The 17478-nt window shown below is 42.4% G+C and overlaps 1 protein-coding gene across 1 annotated transcript; it reads right to left on the bottom strand.

Annotated features, from left to right (window-relative positions):
* Nucleotides 1-3267: 3267 nt before the first annotated feature.
* Nucleotides 3268-13343, bottom strand: LOC124148045 (ankyrin repeat, PH and SEC7 domain containing protein secG-like). The gene has a single exon (XM_046518977.2). The coding sequence runs from the start codon at nucleotides 11891-11893 to the stop codon at nucleotides 10598-10600; it is 1296 nt and encodes a 431-aa protein (XP_046374933.1). The 5' UTR covers nucleotides 11894-13343; the 3' UTR covers nucleotides 3268-10597.
* Nucleotides 13344-17478: the final 4135 nt, after the last annotated feature.

Below are 17478 nucleotides of genomic sequence, written 5' to 3'. Positions count from 1 at the left end.
ATCACTTACTCTTTTACCAAGTTACGGGTACTATAAGGCTATCTTAATATGTTCTATACATTCCCATTTCCTCATGACCGCCTCTGTGGTCTATCCGGAGATTAGAAGGTCCAGGGTTCAATCCCCGGCCGCGTCATACCAAAAGATGTTAAAAGATGGTACTTGTTGTTACCCTTGTTACGCTTGGCATTAAGGGCCTAAAACAAGGACTAGTCGGCTCGGAGTCAGTATACTGTCTGAGTGGGGTATTCATGTTAAATTGCGGCATGGTATCTCAGTGGGCTAGCACTATAAATCGGCATCAGTCTGGACACGCACGCACGCACGCACGCACGTGCATGTATGTCGCTATATAAATGCAATAATCTTGGACGCGACATTAAACCCTATTTCACCTCACACATTCCCTCATCGTGGCCTTGTTGTTTAAGGTTCCTAAGTTCACTGGGCAGAGATTCATGTACTAGATGTGTCCTTTGATGTGCAGGATCTGCCATTGGGTGGAATCCCTGACTGGGATCAGAATGTACTCATGGTTTTGACCAGAGTCATATACTATTTGATAGAGATCTATTTGGTGTTTCCTCCCAAATCAAACAGACACCACTTTTATAAATACTCTAAAAAACAATATTACACCTAGCTTATTTAAAGTAATGTGGTTTTACACATATTGATAATTGATCAGGGAACTGGCATCTTGCTCTGGGTACCCAGGCAGGTTGTGTAGCTGTGTAGGTCAGCCTCTCCATCTTCACCATTGTTGGGATCTAAATACTGTAGTTCTATTTAGGTGTTGAGTACTGGACGTGAGGTGTGTACCACGAATGTCAACCGATTGTTTGTTGTTTGACACTGCTCTCATCAATATTCCAGCTATATGAGGAAAGTATGGAAATGGACCAGACAGTTCTGTGATTGACATCAAGAGCATCAATATTGAATGGGATACAATGACATGCATCAACTAAGTCAGCAAGTCTGACCACCCAATGCTGTTAGTCGCCTCTTCGACAACCATCATCGCCTCTCAGACAAGCATGGGTTGCTGAATAACAATTCTAACCCAGATGTTCTCTGGCTATGTCATCTGAACACAAGGAAAGACTATTTGACTGTTAGAAGGTATATTATATCTGCCTGCATAGTTTGACTGCATAAGTATGTAGTGACCAGGTGTGCCTAGTTAACGCTGGTCCCAAGCAACATCTGCTGGTCATAGCATGTCAACATATCTTGACAGCATTGATGGTTGCTCATTTTATCAATCACTGGTTTTGCTCAGAAACGATTACTTTCATGCTGTTGTCATATAGATGGAATATTTCATAGTGACGTGTTCAACAACAAACAATAAATCAAATCCTATATGGGACTAGTCTGTCCTCAGTACTGGACCGGGCGCTGAAGATCCGGGGTAGATTAGGTCTTCAGCAACCCATGCTTGCCGTAAAAGGCGACTTTACTTGTCGAAAGAGGCGACTTACGGGATCGGGTGGTCAGGCTTGCTGACTTGGTTTATGCATGTCATCGATCCCAATTGCATGGCTCATGCTCATGATATCAATTACTGGACTGTACTGGACCGCTTGTGGTAAGAGGTGACTAAATTGGTTCCTGTGGTCAAGCTAATAAGGGGTGATGGTTGTCTTATAAACAGTGTTGGATCTTGTTCATATCAATTTTGCTGAATGCAGTATATAACAACAGGCGTTTATACAAATTATCAATTCTTCTGTATAGTGACATGACCCAAACACCCAGGATATCGTATTTCCCTGATTAAACACCTTTGCCTACATTTCTTTAAGACACGTATTATTGGGCGTTTAATAGGAAAGATAATAACTGGGAGAATTCCTTGCATATAAACTACCCATCCTTTAATCGATACCCTGCGTTTAATCGACAGACACCAGTGGGGATATTATAGGAGTGATATATTAGCAGCGTCATACATCAAAACTCATTGCAATCTGGTAGTTTTATAGGCCTGTTACAATACACTGGTGAAACAGCTGGAAGCAATATTCAGACTCAACGCGTGTTATAGGTATAGCCAGTCTGTTTCAACAGGGAGACTGTAAATTTATTTTATACCTTTGCATAGCCTCCCTGGTTTTAAATTTGCCAGTAACCTGACACCTGGTGTCGGTCCCTCTAGTGCAACCAATCAACTGGGAATATTCCGCTCTCTGCGATGCACCTTGGAGTAGCAATATTGCCTGTTTCACTGTAAACCGCCTCACGCCAGATCCCACCGCATGTAGTTCATAAAGTATGACAACTGTTTTTGAAAACTGCTAAAGACAAAAATAGGTATTAAGTTCAGTTTGAAAACAAAGCAAACGGATACATTTGGAACAGTCACCTATTCAAGACAGACGAGACACGTGAAGATCCGGGGTAGAATAGGTCTTCAGCAACCCATTCTTGCCGTAAAAGGCGACTATGCTTGTCGTAAGAGGCGACTAACGGGATCGGGTCTTCAGACTCGCTGACTTGGTTGATGCATGTCATCGATCCCAATTGCGTGGATCGATGCTCAAGATATTAATCACTGGATTGTCTGGTCCAGACTCGATTATTTACATTAACAAACCAACCAATCAAGTCAGGCGCCATGTTGTCACGTGTCATGTGATAGTCACGTGCAGGAACGAGTTCCACTATGGATCCCTGCCAGTGATGGCCGAGGTGCTGTTTTCACAGACGACCCGAGTGTCATTTGGTTGATTGCAAGTCGGCAAACCTCATCCCTTTCGGTTACCGCAAAAAGTATATTTTCAGCCGATAATGGCCGATCGTGTTCAGAGTGGGTTGATTGCGTGTTATGCTAATGCTTTCAATCACTGGTTCCCCTTGTCCAAACTTGATTACTTACAGGCCGTGGTAATATTTCTGATTGCGGCGTTACACAACATTCTCTCACTGTCCGGAATGCAGAATTCTTGAAGAGTGATTCTTTCGACAGTTGTGCTACACATTACTTGTTGCCATGGGGAATCCGGGTTCGAACAGGCCTCAGCAACCTGTTCTGTCCGATGCGATTAAATGAATCATGTTGTCAAGGTCGGTGACTTAGTTCATTGCTTGACATTGTACCCCGACGGACTGGGACCCTGCTCATGATATCGATGACTGGTTTTCTGATCCAGACTTGGTAATTTACAGGCCGCTGTCACATGGCTGGAATATTGCTGAGTGCGGCGTTAAACAACAAACAAACAAACAAACAACAAAATTACACAGACAAAGAAAACACCATAATGTTAAATCGATTTATTTTAAAACAACTAAATCATAAAGATATTTTCTCATGACAACGACTCGTTTTTCTCTAGATCACCCTGAGTGCACATACAGAAAGACTCACGTACATTCAACCAGGTTCTGAAAATAAATCCCCGGATTTGCATTCACACATAATCATTTGAATAAGCTTGTAAAGGGTCATACCTTTTCCAGCAAATCCTCTGATCGAGGATTTGCTGGTCTGATTCTTTTGGTTCCAGAAATCTCAATTTAAAGCAGAGTACGGTCACTGTTCCCCGATGGGCATACGCTTCGTATGAATCTCACCACTGCAAACATTCGGGTTTTCATCAACTTTGGTTTCGTTTCCTATGCGTGTGTAATGTACAGAAGAAAATCATAGTTGCCGTATTTCCTCGATTAAGAGCGCGGGTCCTCACTTCATTTCTATGTTGGATCCGGCAAATAAGTGTCCAGATTCCCCTTTCAGAAAAAAACCTTTTGGAAGCGAAAAGAAGGACGGCTAAGTATTTAAAACGGTATGGTTTTCAATGCAATGGGGGATAATCATTAGCTGTAGCAACCGACCCTGTACTTCTTTCAAAACTTTACCCCAATACCTGACCCTTATAAGAGGTCCCGCTCCCTTTTTGAGAAACCTTACGCCTTGACCTGGCCCTTAATAGAGACCTGTTCTTAATAGAGGAAATACGGTAATTTCGAGCTTATATATTATGATTTCTTTCTTATAAGCTCCATATCGTCTCCCACATAATACATTCAACAAATAAACTAACAACGATTTTTACTGAAGTAACCACACTATATAATATCACAGATCCATCCTGTCGCCGCAGACACAATAAACATTGAGAAATAATCATATGAAACGATAACAAAGCAGCGGCTTAAAAAGGTTAACCTCAAAATTCATCATCATAGATCAAAAATATATATCTATAGGACAGAAGTTTGATATCTTGTGTACTACTCAACTATTGATTGGGGTGTTCATATTGTTCCACATACACCAAAATGTAAATACTCGGAAATATCTCCATTTATCTTGGGGCCACAACAATCGCTGTGCAGAGTTGCGTCCCTTAGTGGTGTCCGGATCTTCTGGTTTGGATCTCAGATTCCCCTAATTAATATCCTAAGTCTGTCAGCACCAAACATGTAACACAGAACTGAAATACTGTTCAAAGCGGCGTTAACCAAGCTCACGCAAGCCGTGCCCTTATCATATGCTGGGTAGTATGTATTATAAGAGTAATTTAAGGGGGAACTATGTGCCCCCGGTCTGGTGCCCTAAGGCTAGTGTTGGATTTTGTAATCAGTGCCATGTTGAATATTGAGACCTGGTTTCTGCATAAATAGGGTAAATATATACGCCAAGGCCATATATTTGTTTAGCTGGTTTACGAGACCGATCGACATAAAAGACCTGAAATTCGAAAAAAGACTTTAAGTGACAATTAGACAATTAGGGGAAATGAAAAAGACCGATGAGATTGTATCACCGCTGATAGTAAAAAAATGTTGAATAAGACGTAGAGTACTACGCTGGAACTTGGAAAAAGAAGAAGATATTTTTCGACCACCTTCACTGAATTTAAGGCCATTGTTTTGTAAACCGACTAATATATTACATTGTATGGAATACATGGTACGTGAGTAGGTAGAGGAAAAACGATTTTTAATCAGGAATCCAAAATGTAGACTGCCATTTTATCCGGACTTTGTTACGGAAGCAACATTGGTAAGATGGGAAACGCTTCTGCTGATTTCAATCCAAGTATTGCTGTGAAAGTTTTCAAGCCTTATCTTTGCAAACCAAATTCGGTCTCAAAACTACTCGTTGCCCCTTCAACGACGCCCAGAACTTGGTACACTCTTGCTCCGAGGAATCGGGGTCGAGAATAAAATCGATTGAACGTGCCTCGAGGCATCCTCGATAATGCAGGGTATTATACCACCTTTTTATTTTAATAAATACCCTGGACCCATTCGCTGCCGTAAATTCGTTTTGAGCGTGATTCGAATTGCGCGCCAAAAAATAGCCAATCAAATTACTGACACGAGCGAGGGAAATTCCGTTGGAGATATGGGCGATTTGGGCGATGGCTATTGCGAATGAGTCTGAGGTATTAATCACAACTGAAAAGAGATGAACAAGAGTTTCTATAATGGCCATGAGTGAGTGAGTATGGTTTTACGCCGCTTTTAGCAATAATGCAGCAATATCAGGGCGGGGGATACCAGAAATGGGCTTCACACATTGTACCCTTGTGGGTAATCGATCTCGGACCTTCGGCGTGACGAGCGAACGCTTTGACCACAAGGCTACCCGACCGCCCACAATTGCCCTGAGGTACCCCACTGGTGTTTTGATTCATTGCTGATGTATAACAACACTTTTTTAACAACGCTATTTCAGGGAGTGTCAGATAAATATGGATAGAGAGTCCTAACCGTTGCAGGTCTACCACTTTAGTACAACCAACGAGCACTGACAAACCTAGAAACAATAACGGCGAACCGAGATCCGAACCCCAATCAAAGGTTTCTGGCACGACCTAAGGGACGCAACTCTGCCTAGAGAAGGGTGGTATAATTTAACAGTCTTACATGTAATTCAGCACAACTTGATATTCAAACAATTTAACAATAATTATAGTCCACAATGATTTAATAAAGTAACAATGTATTTTTCAATCACAGAAGAGTATATATCGGTCAGTTGCAGATGTGATTGTCAACTAAAAATACCACACTATCCTAATTCAAACATGTCACTTCAACCGTTAGGAATGCAATTGAAATCTATGTAATAAAACTTTAACATTACATGATTCTGCAAAACAGCATATTTTTATCAGAAATATCCTGAACCACATATGAACCAGTTTCTTTCTTAGTATCGCCCTCTTTTTCAAATGCTAAAAAGACAAGATAAATTGTTCTTGCAAATTATTGGAATGCTGCGTGAACATAATAGAACGAACATTATCGTTCCTTTCTACAAACTACCAATAAAATATTGTTAACTCGAAATCCTTTATCTCGAACCATCGTCTAAAACGAGGTAACGTCATGGTCCCCGTATAACTTTACATGGTCTTATATCGGAATTCCGTTGTTCTCGAAGAACGGATTACTCGAATGTATGGCCCCAAGGATTTATAGTTACTGGCGTATTCCCTTCATTTCCCATCTGTGTACCATAGATCAGTCCTACGATAGGCCAGACTTTTTTTAAACTTGGGTTACGAATCCTCCGACTCAAACAAAATTTAATGTGATAACAAAAATTGATGAAAAGCGGTGTTTTTATATTCCGCCGAAGAGAAATAAGTTAAATGTTAAAAATGTCTTTATTGTATTAAACAGCCTATCAAGCCGAGACGATTGTTGTTATTTCTTAACCCATTCCTCCCTTCACTCTTTTCCATACCTACCTATCATTTTGAAGGAATAATAGATATATTTGAAATTGGATTATTTATTTTTTTAATTTAAAAAAGATTTCGACCTGCCAATCTGAATTTTTAGACCATTTAAAAAAACAATCTGGCTTTATGATCATCGTGCGACATTTGATATATCTATACGACTATCATATACATCAACGTTAAAATATGTGTATAGAATACGCTATATACTTCCGCTGATTAACTATATGAATATGTATTAGTCAACCCCGGATGTCACGAAGTCATGCATAACAGAGAATCGACTTAGCTTAACAAATTCAAAAGGCTAAGGAATGGTAATGTTTTTTGTTTGGATATAGCGAACTGATTTTCGGGGTTCCATGGAGTTTGTACCCGGATTTCTCTGTAACATACACTTATTTGATGTTACGGTTCAGGGTGTGTTATTTGATACATCGACAGCCCTCACTATAACGCCACAGCTGAGCGGATAACATGGCCTGTTGATGCCTATATTTACATTGTGTTTCATTGTAAACTACACACTATGAACATACTTGCTTTGCATGTTAAATGCTGTTCATGCATGTAATTATAGATCACTAAACCAAATTATGCAAATATTGCTAGAATAAGACTAGTCGTTTTGTACAGCGTGGCGTTATAGTGGCCACGATGACGTGTCTGCTATACATCTGAATCTGTATACCAATGTACGCGTTACATTGATCAAATCTGTATACCAATGTACGCGTTACATTGAATCGATTTGTATACTAAAGTGAGCGTTACATTGAAACAATCTTTACACTAATGAACGCGTGATGTCCAGCGAATCAATCTGTATACCAATGTACACGTTACATTGAATCGATTTGTATACCAATGTATGCGTTACATTGAAACAATCTGTACTCCAGTTAAACGTTACATTGAATCAACCTGTATATCAATGTACGCGTTACATTGAATAAATCTGCATACCAATGTAAGCGTTACATTAACTCCATCTATGTATCAGATGTCACCGTTGCATTGAAACAGTCGTTATACCAATCTAAGCGTTACATTGAAACAGTAGGTATCCCGATGTAAGCGTTACATTGAATCAATCTGAATTAATCAATATCTAGCTGTTGTACTCACGTTTCACCTCTTCTATTTTTAACGCTACATTCGTAAGAAAAAGTAGTTTGTAAAACAAAATCCTGCCTATTAATTCTTCAATTAAGACTTGAGTTCAACACAACCTCCTTAATACGGACATGGTCTAATCGCTTTCTCCTTTTCCGCAGAACACACTTAGCCTACTACAACGACTATATTGAAGGGGATCATAGCTTACGGATAAACCCTTTGTATACGGACACTGTTTATACTGCATTCCTGTCTTTCAAACTCATAAACGATTCTATATTCCACACGTTTAGTTCGGATAGGCAAGGTTATGATGTAGTTTGGGAGGAAAGGAGTTCAAGGTAAATAATCAGTGAATCGAAAAAAACATCTTTTTGAAAACATTATTTTTTCAAATGTCCGAGCACTCACCAGAAAAATAGCTGTGCTAACAAGAAATACTTTCGATCAATCTTGGAACCTCACCATTAGCTAGATATAAGTAGTTGATTTTCCCCCGTCCTTTTCATTAAGACTGATGTCGTAAGAGGCGACGAACGGGATCGGGTGGTCAGGCGCGCTGATTTGGTTGACCATGTCATCGTTCCCCATTGCGTGGATCGATGTTCATGATATCAATCACTGGATTGTCTGGTCCAGACTCGATTATTTACAGACCGCCGTCATATAGCCAGAATATTGCTGAGTGCGGCGTAAAACAACAAACCAACCAACCAAGATAATACCATTTTTTTCAATTCCTGAATTCCAGTTAATGTTAGAACCATAACGACCATTTAGCAAGTTCGTGCGTTCATGGCTCAAATGTATGTCCAGTTCACTTAAAATAGACACCTCCGGGACAAATTCTCCACTCAGCGTTGGCGTTATAGTGAGGAGTGTAGGGTTACACCAACACTCATATAAATATGCCTGACAATATCAACATATCTACCTATAATGTATTACCCACATACGAGCCTGTTAAATATAAACGTAATATCATCTTGCCCTGTTGATATTACGATCTGAACAACATTCAGTTATTATCAGTCCAGTAATCAGTTACACAATCACCTTCTCACAAAAAGTAGATCCACTGGACAATTCTCTGGCACATTACACATATACCACATCCACATCTCTTCATGTCCGTACATATAGGAAATAGTTCCTTCATATTTCATAATATATATACGTTTAAGTAACAGAAACTCACGCTGTCAGTGGTTGCAGTGAAACCTTGTTAATCCGGACGGTATATACCTTATGTTTTGTCCGGATTAACGAATCATGTAGCATTGTAGGTGTAGGGTGTTCGGAAAGCGAGTAACCGGATTATCAGGGTCGGTCTCTAACTAATGTGGTTACAGTGAAACCCTGTTAGTCCGAAACACCCTACCACTCTCTCTCTCCCCTTTCTCCCTGTCTCTCCCATCCTCTCTCTCTCTCTCTATATATATACACACAGAAGGGGTATATCGATCCATACCTGTGATACGTTTATAGGGTCATGACTTAATCCGGGGGATTTTACCTGGACTAAACCGTCCAGATTAACGGGTTCCTATGTACCTGAAATTCCTCTTTGATGCATATAAGAGCAACATTAACCATGCCGTCCACACATAACATCTACTATTACATTTACATGTGCCATTCTAACCATAAAACATCTCGTTAATATGAAAGTTCCAACACTCAAAATGACATTCCCTCAGTCTCCTCCCTCGGGATATTTAAAAATGTTTAATCAGCTGGCATGAATAGCATCAATCATATCATCACAAGCATATCATCTATATCACCTCTATCATATATCCCATACCATCATCAATTGACATATCATCCATGTAGACAACATATGAACCATATCAGCTCCAACATACTCATTCCATCGTCTTCATACCTTTGCTATTTACATATCATCTATATCGCCTCAAACTTATCCTTGCCATCAACATATCACTCATATCATCTCCAACATATCAATCAATACTATTATTGAACATAATTGGCATATTACCTTCGGCAGTAATATTCATGTGCACCATCACGTATACCCCACTATCTTCACGCTGTACATCAACTATCCAGGCAATATTACCCAAGGGCAACGGTTTCCATACCTCAACTCTCATACATTTCACCCCTTGTCATCCATGTTATATACAACTAATATTACCATCAGTGGCAATATTATCCACACAATATCTCATATTCACCTTCACAACATGTTTTCAAAGATCTCAGGCAATATTACCACTTTTCGCCCAAACCCTTATGCAAAACGTATGCAAGAACTGAATTCAACATGACTGGGTTCTCATACCCCCTTCTATTAGAGCTACACACAAAAATACGGGGTGACTAAAAAACTCTTCCAACGTTAATTCGGCATTTCACCTCAGATCACTAAACGACAACAGAAGGGATACCCACAACCTGTGCAACTCATGGTGAAATGACCTTGACCTTCACCCTTACAACCAAGGCTGCCTGAGATCATCCAAGTGGTAAAACTATCTATTTAAATCAGTATGGCAAATGGTACCCGTTTTCAATAAATGTGAATATTATAATGAACACTCTTGCAATGGGTCTGACCTTGAACTATATGCCATGTCATGTCACCTTGACCTGCACAGATACTGACCACATTCACACTATAACCAGTGGGCAATATCACACTCTACTTGGACCGGAAGTTGACAGTCCATGGTCAAGGTCAGGCGTCTCGTGCAGCGGGCGACGACAGGTCACGGTACCGGATTCAAGTCTTGCCTTTCTCAACAGAAGCTTGCTCCGTGCTCTGACCTTTCTCGTACTTCTTTCATCATCACATAGTCCTTGAGTGCTCTTGGCATGGGCAAAGAATCCACCTTTTCTGCGATGTTTCTTCCTGAACATTTCCGAATTGATTTCCTGCACAACTGCTGCAAAGACACCACTGAGCCCATCTGCGCGCGCAGCACGTGCAGAACCTCATCCTGTTCACACAGTCTGGAGGGAACGTAGCTTGTGTAAAAGTGAACCCGTGCTCCGTAATCTACGTGGCCCAGGGAGGCGAGCAGACGACATATTTCTAACTGGCTTTTCTCTGCTGCTAAGTGAAATATGGACTTATACACACCATTGGAAAAGTATTTGGCGGGTACGTCAAGGTCACAGTTGTACATAAGCATTAGACGGATTACCTCCAGCTTGTTACTCACAACAGCTTCATACGCGGCTGTCTCTCCTTGGTGGTTGAAGATGTCGTGCCGACTTCCTGCCGCCAGCAACAGCTCCACCACGGCGGTGTAGTTCCTCTTGATGGCTATGTGGAGAGCGGTGTCGCCTGTTTTGAATTCCCGTCGGTTCAAATCACAGTTTGCGATGATTAGGCGAGATATGGCGTCTTTGTGGTTGTAACAGACGGCTTCCATGAGAGGCGTCCGCCCCCAATAGTTCTGGACATCGATGAGACTACCCCCAGCCACCAACAGGTCAATAATGTCAACACACCCGTTTCTTGCCGCATAGTGAAGAGCCATGTCCGAGTTCCGGTCCGTAAGGTTGAGGTCGGCGCTTGCACGCAACAGTCTTAACACTGCGTCGGTCTTATTATTTCTTACCGCCTTCATCAGGGGTGTTTTGGAGGTGATGTCCTGACTATTTACGTCGACACTACGACGTAGGAGCACGTCGAGGATTTGGCAGTACCCGTCGTCGGCAGCGTAATGACACGGCGAGTTTCCAAACGTGTCCTTGGCATCAATTTTGGCTCCAGCTGAGATTAAAAGTAGCATGCACGCCATCTTGTGTTGTAGTACTGAGAAATGGAGCGCTGTCCGTCGCAATGTCGTCGTCGTCTGGTTCACGTCGCATTTAGACTCTATGAGATATTGTAACATGTAAGTGTAGCCCCTGTACGCAGCCAAATGTATTGGGCATAAATCAGAGTGATTCTTTTTCCTTACCTCCACGAACTTGGCGCTTAGATCGATTTTGTACTGAGTAGCCAAACGCTTCAGTTGTTGAAGCTCATTATTAAGCACCGCATCATAGAATTCCAGACCCGCCATTTGGGTCCTGAGTAGCATTGAGGCGGCCCTGTTTAGCTCTGTCTTCTCCGGGGGATCTCTTCTCTCTGTACCTCTCCTCACGCTCCCGTGTCCCAGGTTCCAGCTCAAACCATCCCTATTTCTCAAACCAAAATACCTCTGTCCGCCATTACGACAAAGCGCTGATCAATCGCCCTCCCTATGCTGACGCACCGTTAAGCGATAGGCAGATACCTTATTATCAAGTTTTATGAAAATTATCCTGTAGCCTCGATGCCGCGGTGCCAGAGCGAGGCACGTAGGGAGGAAAGCTATGTGTAGGTGGATGCTGACGCTAATGTTTACTTCCCTAGATGCCTCGTTGTAACGCCAGTTCTTGATACAGTGGCTGCTGCCGTCATAACGGTAAATAGTGGTGGCGGTTGTCAGTAATGGGCAGATGCTGGAAGAGCGCTATGAGCAGTTCACGCTAAAATCCCCATATTGACGCTGACAGTTTGTCATAATTATCAGATAGGAATACCGTATTTTTATAGTTATTATCCGTGATTTACAAAAAAAAACAAGATTTTGACATTATCTGAAAATAGTGATGGGGTAAGGTCAACAATACGCGTATTGGGAAAACGATACTTTAGATATTCCAAACCTCTACAAATAAAACATACATAAACATCCCCTAAAATGTAATAATCAATATTATGTCATAATAATTGTCATTTCAATGCATAGGCGATAAACATGTTTTTATTTTCATCTTCTTTATGAAAAGTCGATTTGATTCAAAACGCTTTGATTACTAATTTTACAAATACATATAAATGTTTGCTCTCTAAATATTTAGGAATCCTTTCTGGCTAAAACCATTAGCTGATAATCACCAGTTGTTCGAGAAACATGGATCGCATTGTGTCGTTACCACGGAAATCTCGGCCAAAACCTCACCTAGCAACGTGAGAAGATATCTACGCCCTTACTGGCATGCGAGTATCGATTTTTCTGAGATGATGTCAATTCCCCTCGCTATAAGACGACTGAGTAGCACATAGATTCCCTGCGCCCCCCGTTCCTGTACGCGTATATCGAGGAAGCAACTGACAGTTGTCAATAACATCGGATTCATAACGATTTCTTATCGGCGATGCAATTGGAGATTTGTCTATTTTTGTGCGTTAGATATAGTAATTTTGTTTATTATAGAAATGACGCTTGTTTTCCTTGCTGACTGCAAGCCAGCTTTGCGACTAAGATACTAAAAATAAACGCTTCCACGTGTTTTATTGACATATGACGCAAGCTGTAGACGTTGCCGTTATCAATATTGATACTTTTACCCGATATTTTGAAATGTGTTCTTGAAATTGCGTACGTATTACATCAACTATCCACAATAGATGATCTTTGATAAATATCACACTGAACACGTATGTTAAGGTTCTGCCGATGTATATTGAATTTGTTTTAAACATTCCTCAGGAACAGCGAGTGAGGTGGGTTTTACGCCGCTTTTAACAGTATTCCAGTTATATCGCGGCGTGTCAGCTTAATGTGGGAGGAAAGCCCGAAGTGATGCAGGTCTCAGACGTTTACCACTTCGGTGAAATCCACGAGCACAGGTATGGTGCTGACAAACCTAGAAACATAATCGGGGCGAACCAGGATTCGAACCCACAATCATAGGTATCTGGCGTGTCCAAGGGACGCAACTCTGCACAGCGAATCGCGGCGCCTTAGACGACCGGGCCACCCGTGCCCCCTCCTCAGCAACAAGGGTACGTACTTCATGGACGGCATTGAACACTGTTAACCCATAATCAGATTTCTATATTGATTAATTAATTTATTCTTGGCCAAGATAAAATGAGTAAACGCAATCATGCAAACGCAAAATACCATGAATATGATACTCATAAATTCTGATTTGTTGTAAGAATGTTGAAGTGTAGAAAACAACCGCACCCATAACCTCTATTTCGTGTATTGTTAGTTAGTCGGTTAGACATTTCTTCTAACTTTTGTTCTGACTAACCAAACCACTGCCTAGTTATCAAATACTCACCCCAGCTAACCGAGACACGCTCTATTCATCAAGAGTACCTTCTCTTGTTCACCCAAACCACGCCCTGGTCAACGACTACCTACCCTATCTAACCAAACCACGCCCTAGTCAACACAAACCCACCCTAGTCAACAAATACCCGCTCTAGGTAACCAAACCACGCCCTAGTCAACACAAGCCCACCCTCGTCAACAAATACCCGCTCTAGGTAACCAAACCATGCCCTAGTCAACACAAACCCACCCTCGTCAACAAATACCCGCTCTAGCTAACCAAACCACGCTCTAGTCAACACATACCCACCCTAGTCAACAAATACCCGCTCTAGGTAACCAAACCACGCTCTAGTCAACACATACCCACCCTAGTCAACAAATACCCGCTCTAGGTAACCAAACCACGCTCAAGTCAACACATACCCACCCTAGTCAACAAATACCCGCTCTAGGTAACCAAACCACGCCCTAGTCAACACAAACCCACCCTCGTCAACAAATACCCGCTCTAGGTAACCAAACCATGCCCTAGTCAACACAAACCCACCCTCGTCAACAAATACCCGCTCTAGCTAACCAAACCACGCTCTAGTCAACACATACCCACCCTAGTCAACAAATACCCGCTCTAGGTAACCAAACCACGCTCTAGTCAACACATACCCACCCTCGCCAACAAATACCTGCTCTAGGTAATCAAGACCGCCTCGGTGGTCTAGTGGTAGAGCGTCCGCCCGGAGAGTGGAAGGTCCGGGGTTCGATCCCCGACCGCGTCATACCAAAAGACGTTAAAAGATGGTACTTGTTGTTACCCTGTCTTGCGCTCGGCATAAAGGGGCTAAAACAAGGACTGGTCGGCTCGGAGTCAGTATACTGTGTCTGAGTGGGGTATTCATGTTAAACTGCGGCATGGTATCTCAGTGTGCTAGCACTATAAATCGGCATCAGTCCGGACTAGTACAAGCAGCCACACAAACACACACACGTACATGCACGTCGCTATATAAGTGCAATAATCTTGGACGCGACGTTAACCCCATTTCACCTCACCTCACCTCTAGGTAATCAAACCACGCTCTAGTCAACACATACCCACCCTCGTCAACAAATACCCGCTCTAGGTAACCAAACCACGCCCTAGTCAACACATACCCACCCTCGTCAACAAATACCCGCTCTAGCTAACCACACCACGCTCTAGTCAACACATACCCACCCTAGTCAACAAATACCCGCTCTAGCTAACCACACCACGCTCTAGTCAACACATACCCACCCTCGTCAACAAATACCCGCTCTAGCTAACCACACCACGCTCTAGTCAACACATACCCACCCTCGTGAACAAATACCCGCTCCAGCTAACCACACCACGCTCTAGTCAACACATACCCACCCTAGTCAACAAATACCTGCTCCAGCTAACCAAACCAAGCCCTAACCAACAAATACCTACCCTAGCAAACCAAACCACGCCCTAGGCAACAAATACCCACCCTAGTTAACTAAACCATGCCCTGGTCAACAAATACCTTCCCCAGCTAACCAAACCAAGCCCTAGCCAACAAATACCCGTCTAAGTTACCGAATACCCTCTCTAGCTAACCAAACCAAGCCCTAATCAACAAATACCTACACTTGCAAACCAAACCTCGCCCTAGCCAACAAATACCCACCCTAGCTAACCAAACCAGGCCAATACAAACCTAGTCCACCCAAACACACCATAATCACCCAATAGACAGCCTAATTATCCAATACACACCCTAGTCTCCCAATACACACTCTTCTCATCCAATACACACCCTAGTCATCCAAATACACACTTTAGACAACCAAAACACACTCTAGGCACCCAATATACACCGTAGTCACCCAATACACACTAATCATCTAGTATACACCCTAGTCACCCAATACACACCCTAGTCAATCAATACACACCCTAGTCACCCAATACACACTCTAGACAACCAATGTGCACCCTAGTCACCCAATACACACCCTAGTCAATCAATACACACCCTAGTCAATCAATACACACCCTAGTCAATCAATACACACCCTAGTCAATCAACACACACCCTAGTCATCCAATACACACTCTATTCACCCAATACACACCCTAGTCACCCAAATACACACCCTAGTCACCCAATACACACCCTAGTCATCCAATACACACTCTAGTCACCCAATACACATCCTAGTCATTCAATACACACCCTAGTCACACAATACACACCCTAGGCATCCAATTCACACCCTAGGTACCCAATACACTCTAGGCACCCAATATACACCGTAGTCACCCAATACACACTAGTCATCTAGTACACACCCTAGTCAGCCAATACACTCCCAAGTCCACCAATACACACCCTAGTCACACTCTAGGCACCCAGTACACACTCTAGGCACCCAATACACACCCTAGTCATTCAATACACACCCTAGTCACCCAATACACACCCTAGGCATCCGATTCACACCCTAGGCACCCAATACACTCTAGTCACCCAATACACACACTAGTCATCCAATTCACACCCTAGGCACCCAATACACTCTAGTCACCCAATACACACACTAGTCATCCAATACACACACTAGCCATCCAATACACACACTAGTCATCCAATACACACCCTCGTCATCCAATACACACTAGTCATCCAATACACACCCTCGTCATCCAATACACACTAGTCATCCAATACACACCCTAGTCGTTCAACAAACCCTATCTATATCATATCATCGTATCATATTTGCGTGCATCGATGGTCATGATATCAGTATCAATCACTGGATTGTCTGGTCCAGACTCGATTATTTACAGACCGCCGTCATATAGCTGGAATGTTGCGTTAAGCAGGAACAAACAAACAAACAAACAAACAAACATAGTCGCTGATATGATACGATGCTAGATAAAGGGGTGCAACACAAAGCAACGACGGATATGCTGAAAACCAATGACACTATGTCATTAGAATTGGTCCTCTTGTTGACGACCCGTGAAGATCCGGGGTAGAATAGGTCTTCAGCAGCCCATGCTTGCCGTAAAAGGCGACTATGCTTGTCGTAAAAGGCGACTAACGGGATCGGGTGGTCAGTCTCGCCGACTTGGTTGATGTATGCCATCGTATCCCAGTTGTGTAGATCGTGGATCAATGCTCATGATATCAATCACTGGATTGTCTGGTGCAGACTCGATTATTTACAGACCGCCATCCTATAGCTGGACTATTGCTGAGTGCGGCGTAAAACAACAACCAACCAAACAAACCTCTTGTTGACAGTTCCTTTGAAAACCATGATGTCTCACAGCCATTGGCCAAAATGTTATATATATATGTGGAATAGTGTTAAAGTGAGTGAGTGAATATGGTTTTACGCTGCTTTTAGCAATATTCTAGCAATATCACGGCGGGGGACACAAGAAATGGGCTTCACACATTGTACCCATGTCGGGAATAGAACCCGGGTCTTCGGCGTGACGAGCGAACGCTTTAACCACTAGGCTACCCGACCGCCCCGGAATAGTGTTAAAAGCGGCCTAAAAT

The sequence above is a fragment of the Haliotis rufescens genome, unplaced genomic scaffold, assembly GCF_023055435.1.
Source record: "Haliotis rufescens isolate VD_foot unplaced genomic scaffold, xgHalRufe1.0.p SCAF_10, whole genome shotgun sequence".
In the NCBI taxonomy this organism is placed as follows: Eukaryota; Metazoa; Mollusca; class Gastropoda; order Lepetellida; family Haliotidae; genus Haliotis; species Haliotis rufescens.
The sequence above is the reverse complement of the archived record's forward strand: the minus strand, read 5'-3'. Positions and strand labels throughout refer to the sequence as shown.

Coding starts and splice junctions, on each gene's coding strand:
- LOC124148045 (XM_046518977.2), bottom strand. CDS start 11,893: ATGCTACTCAGGACCCAAATGGCGGGTCTGGAATTCTATGATGCGGTG.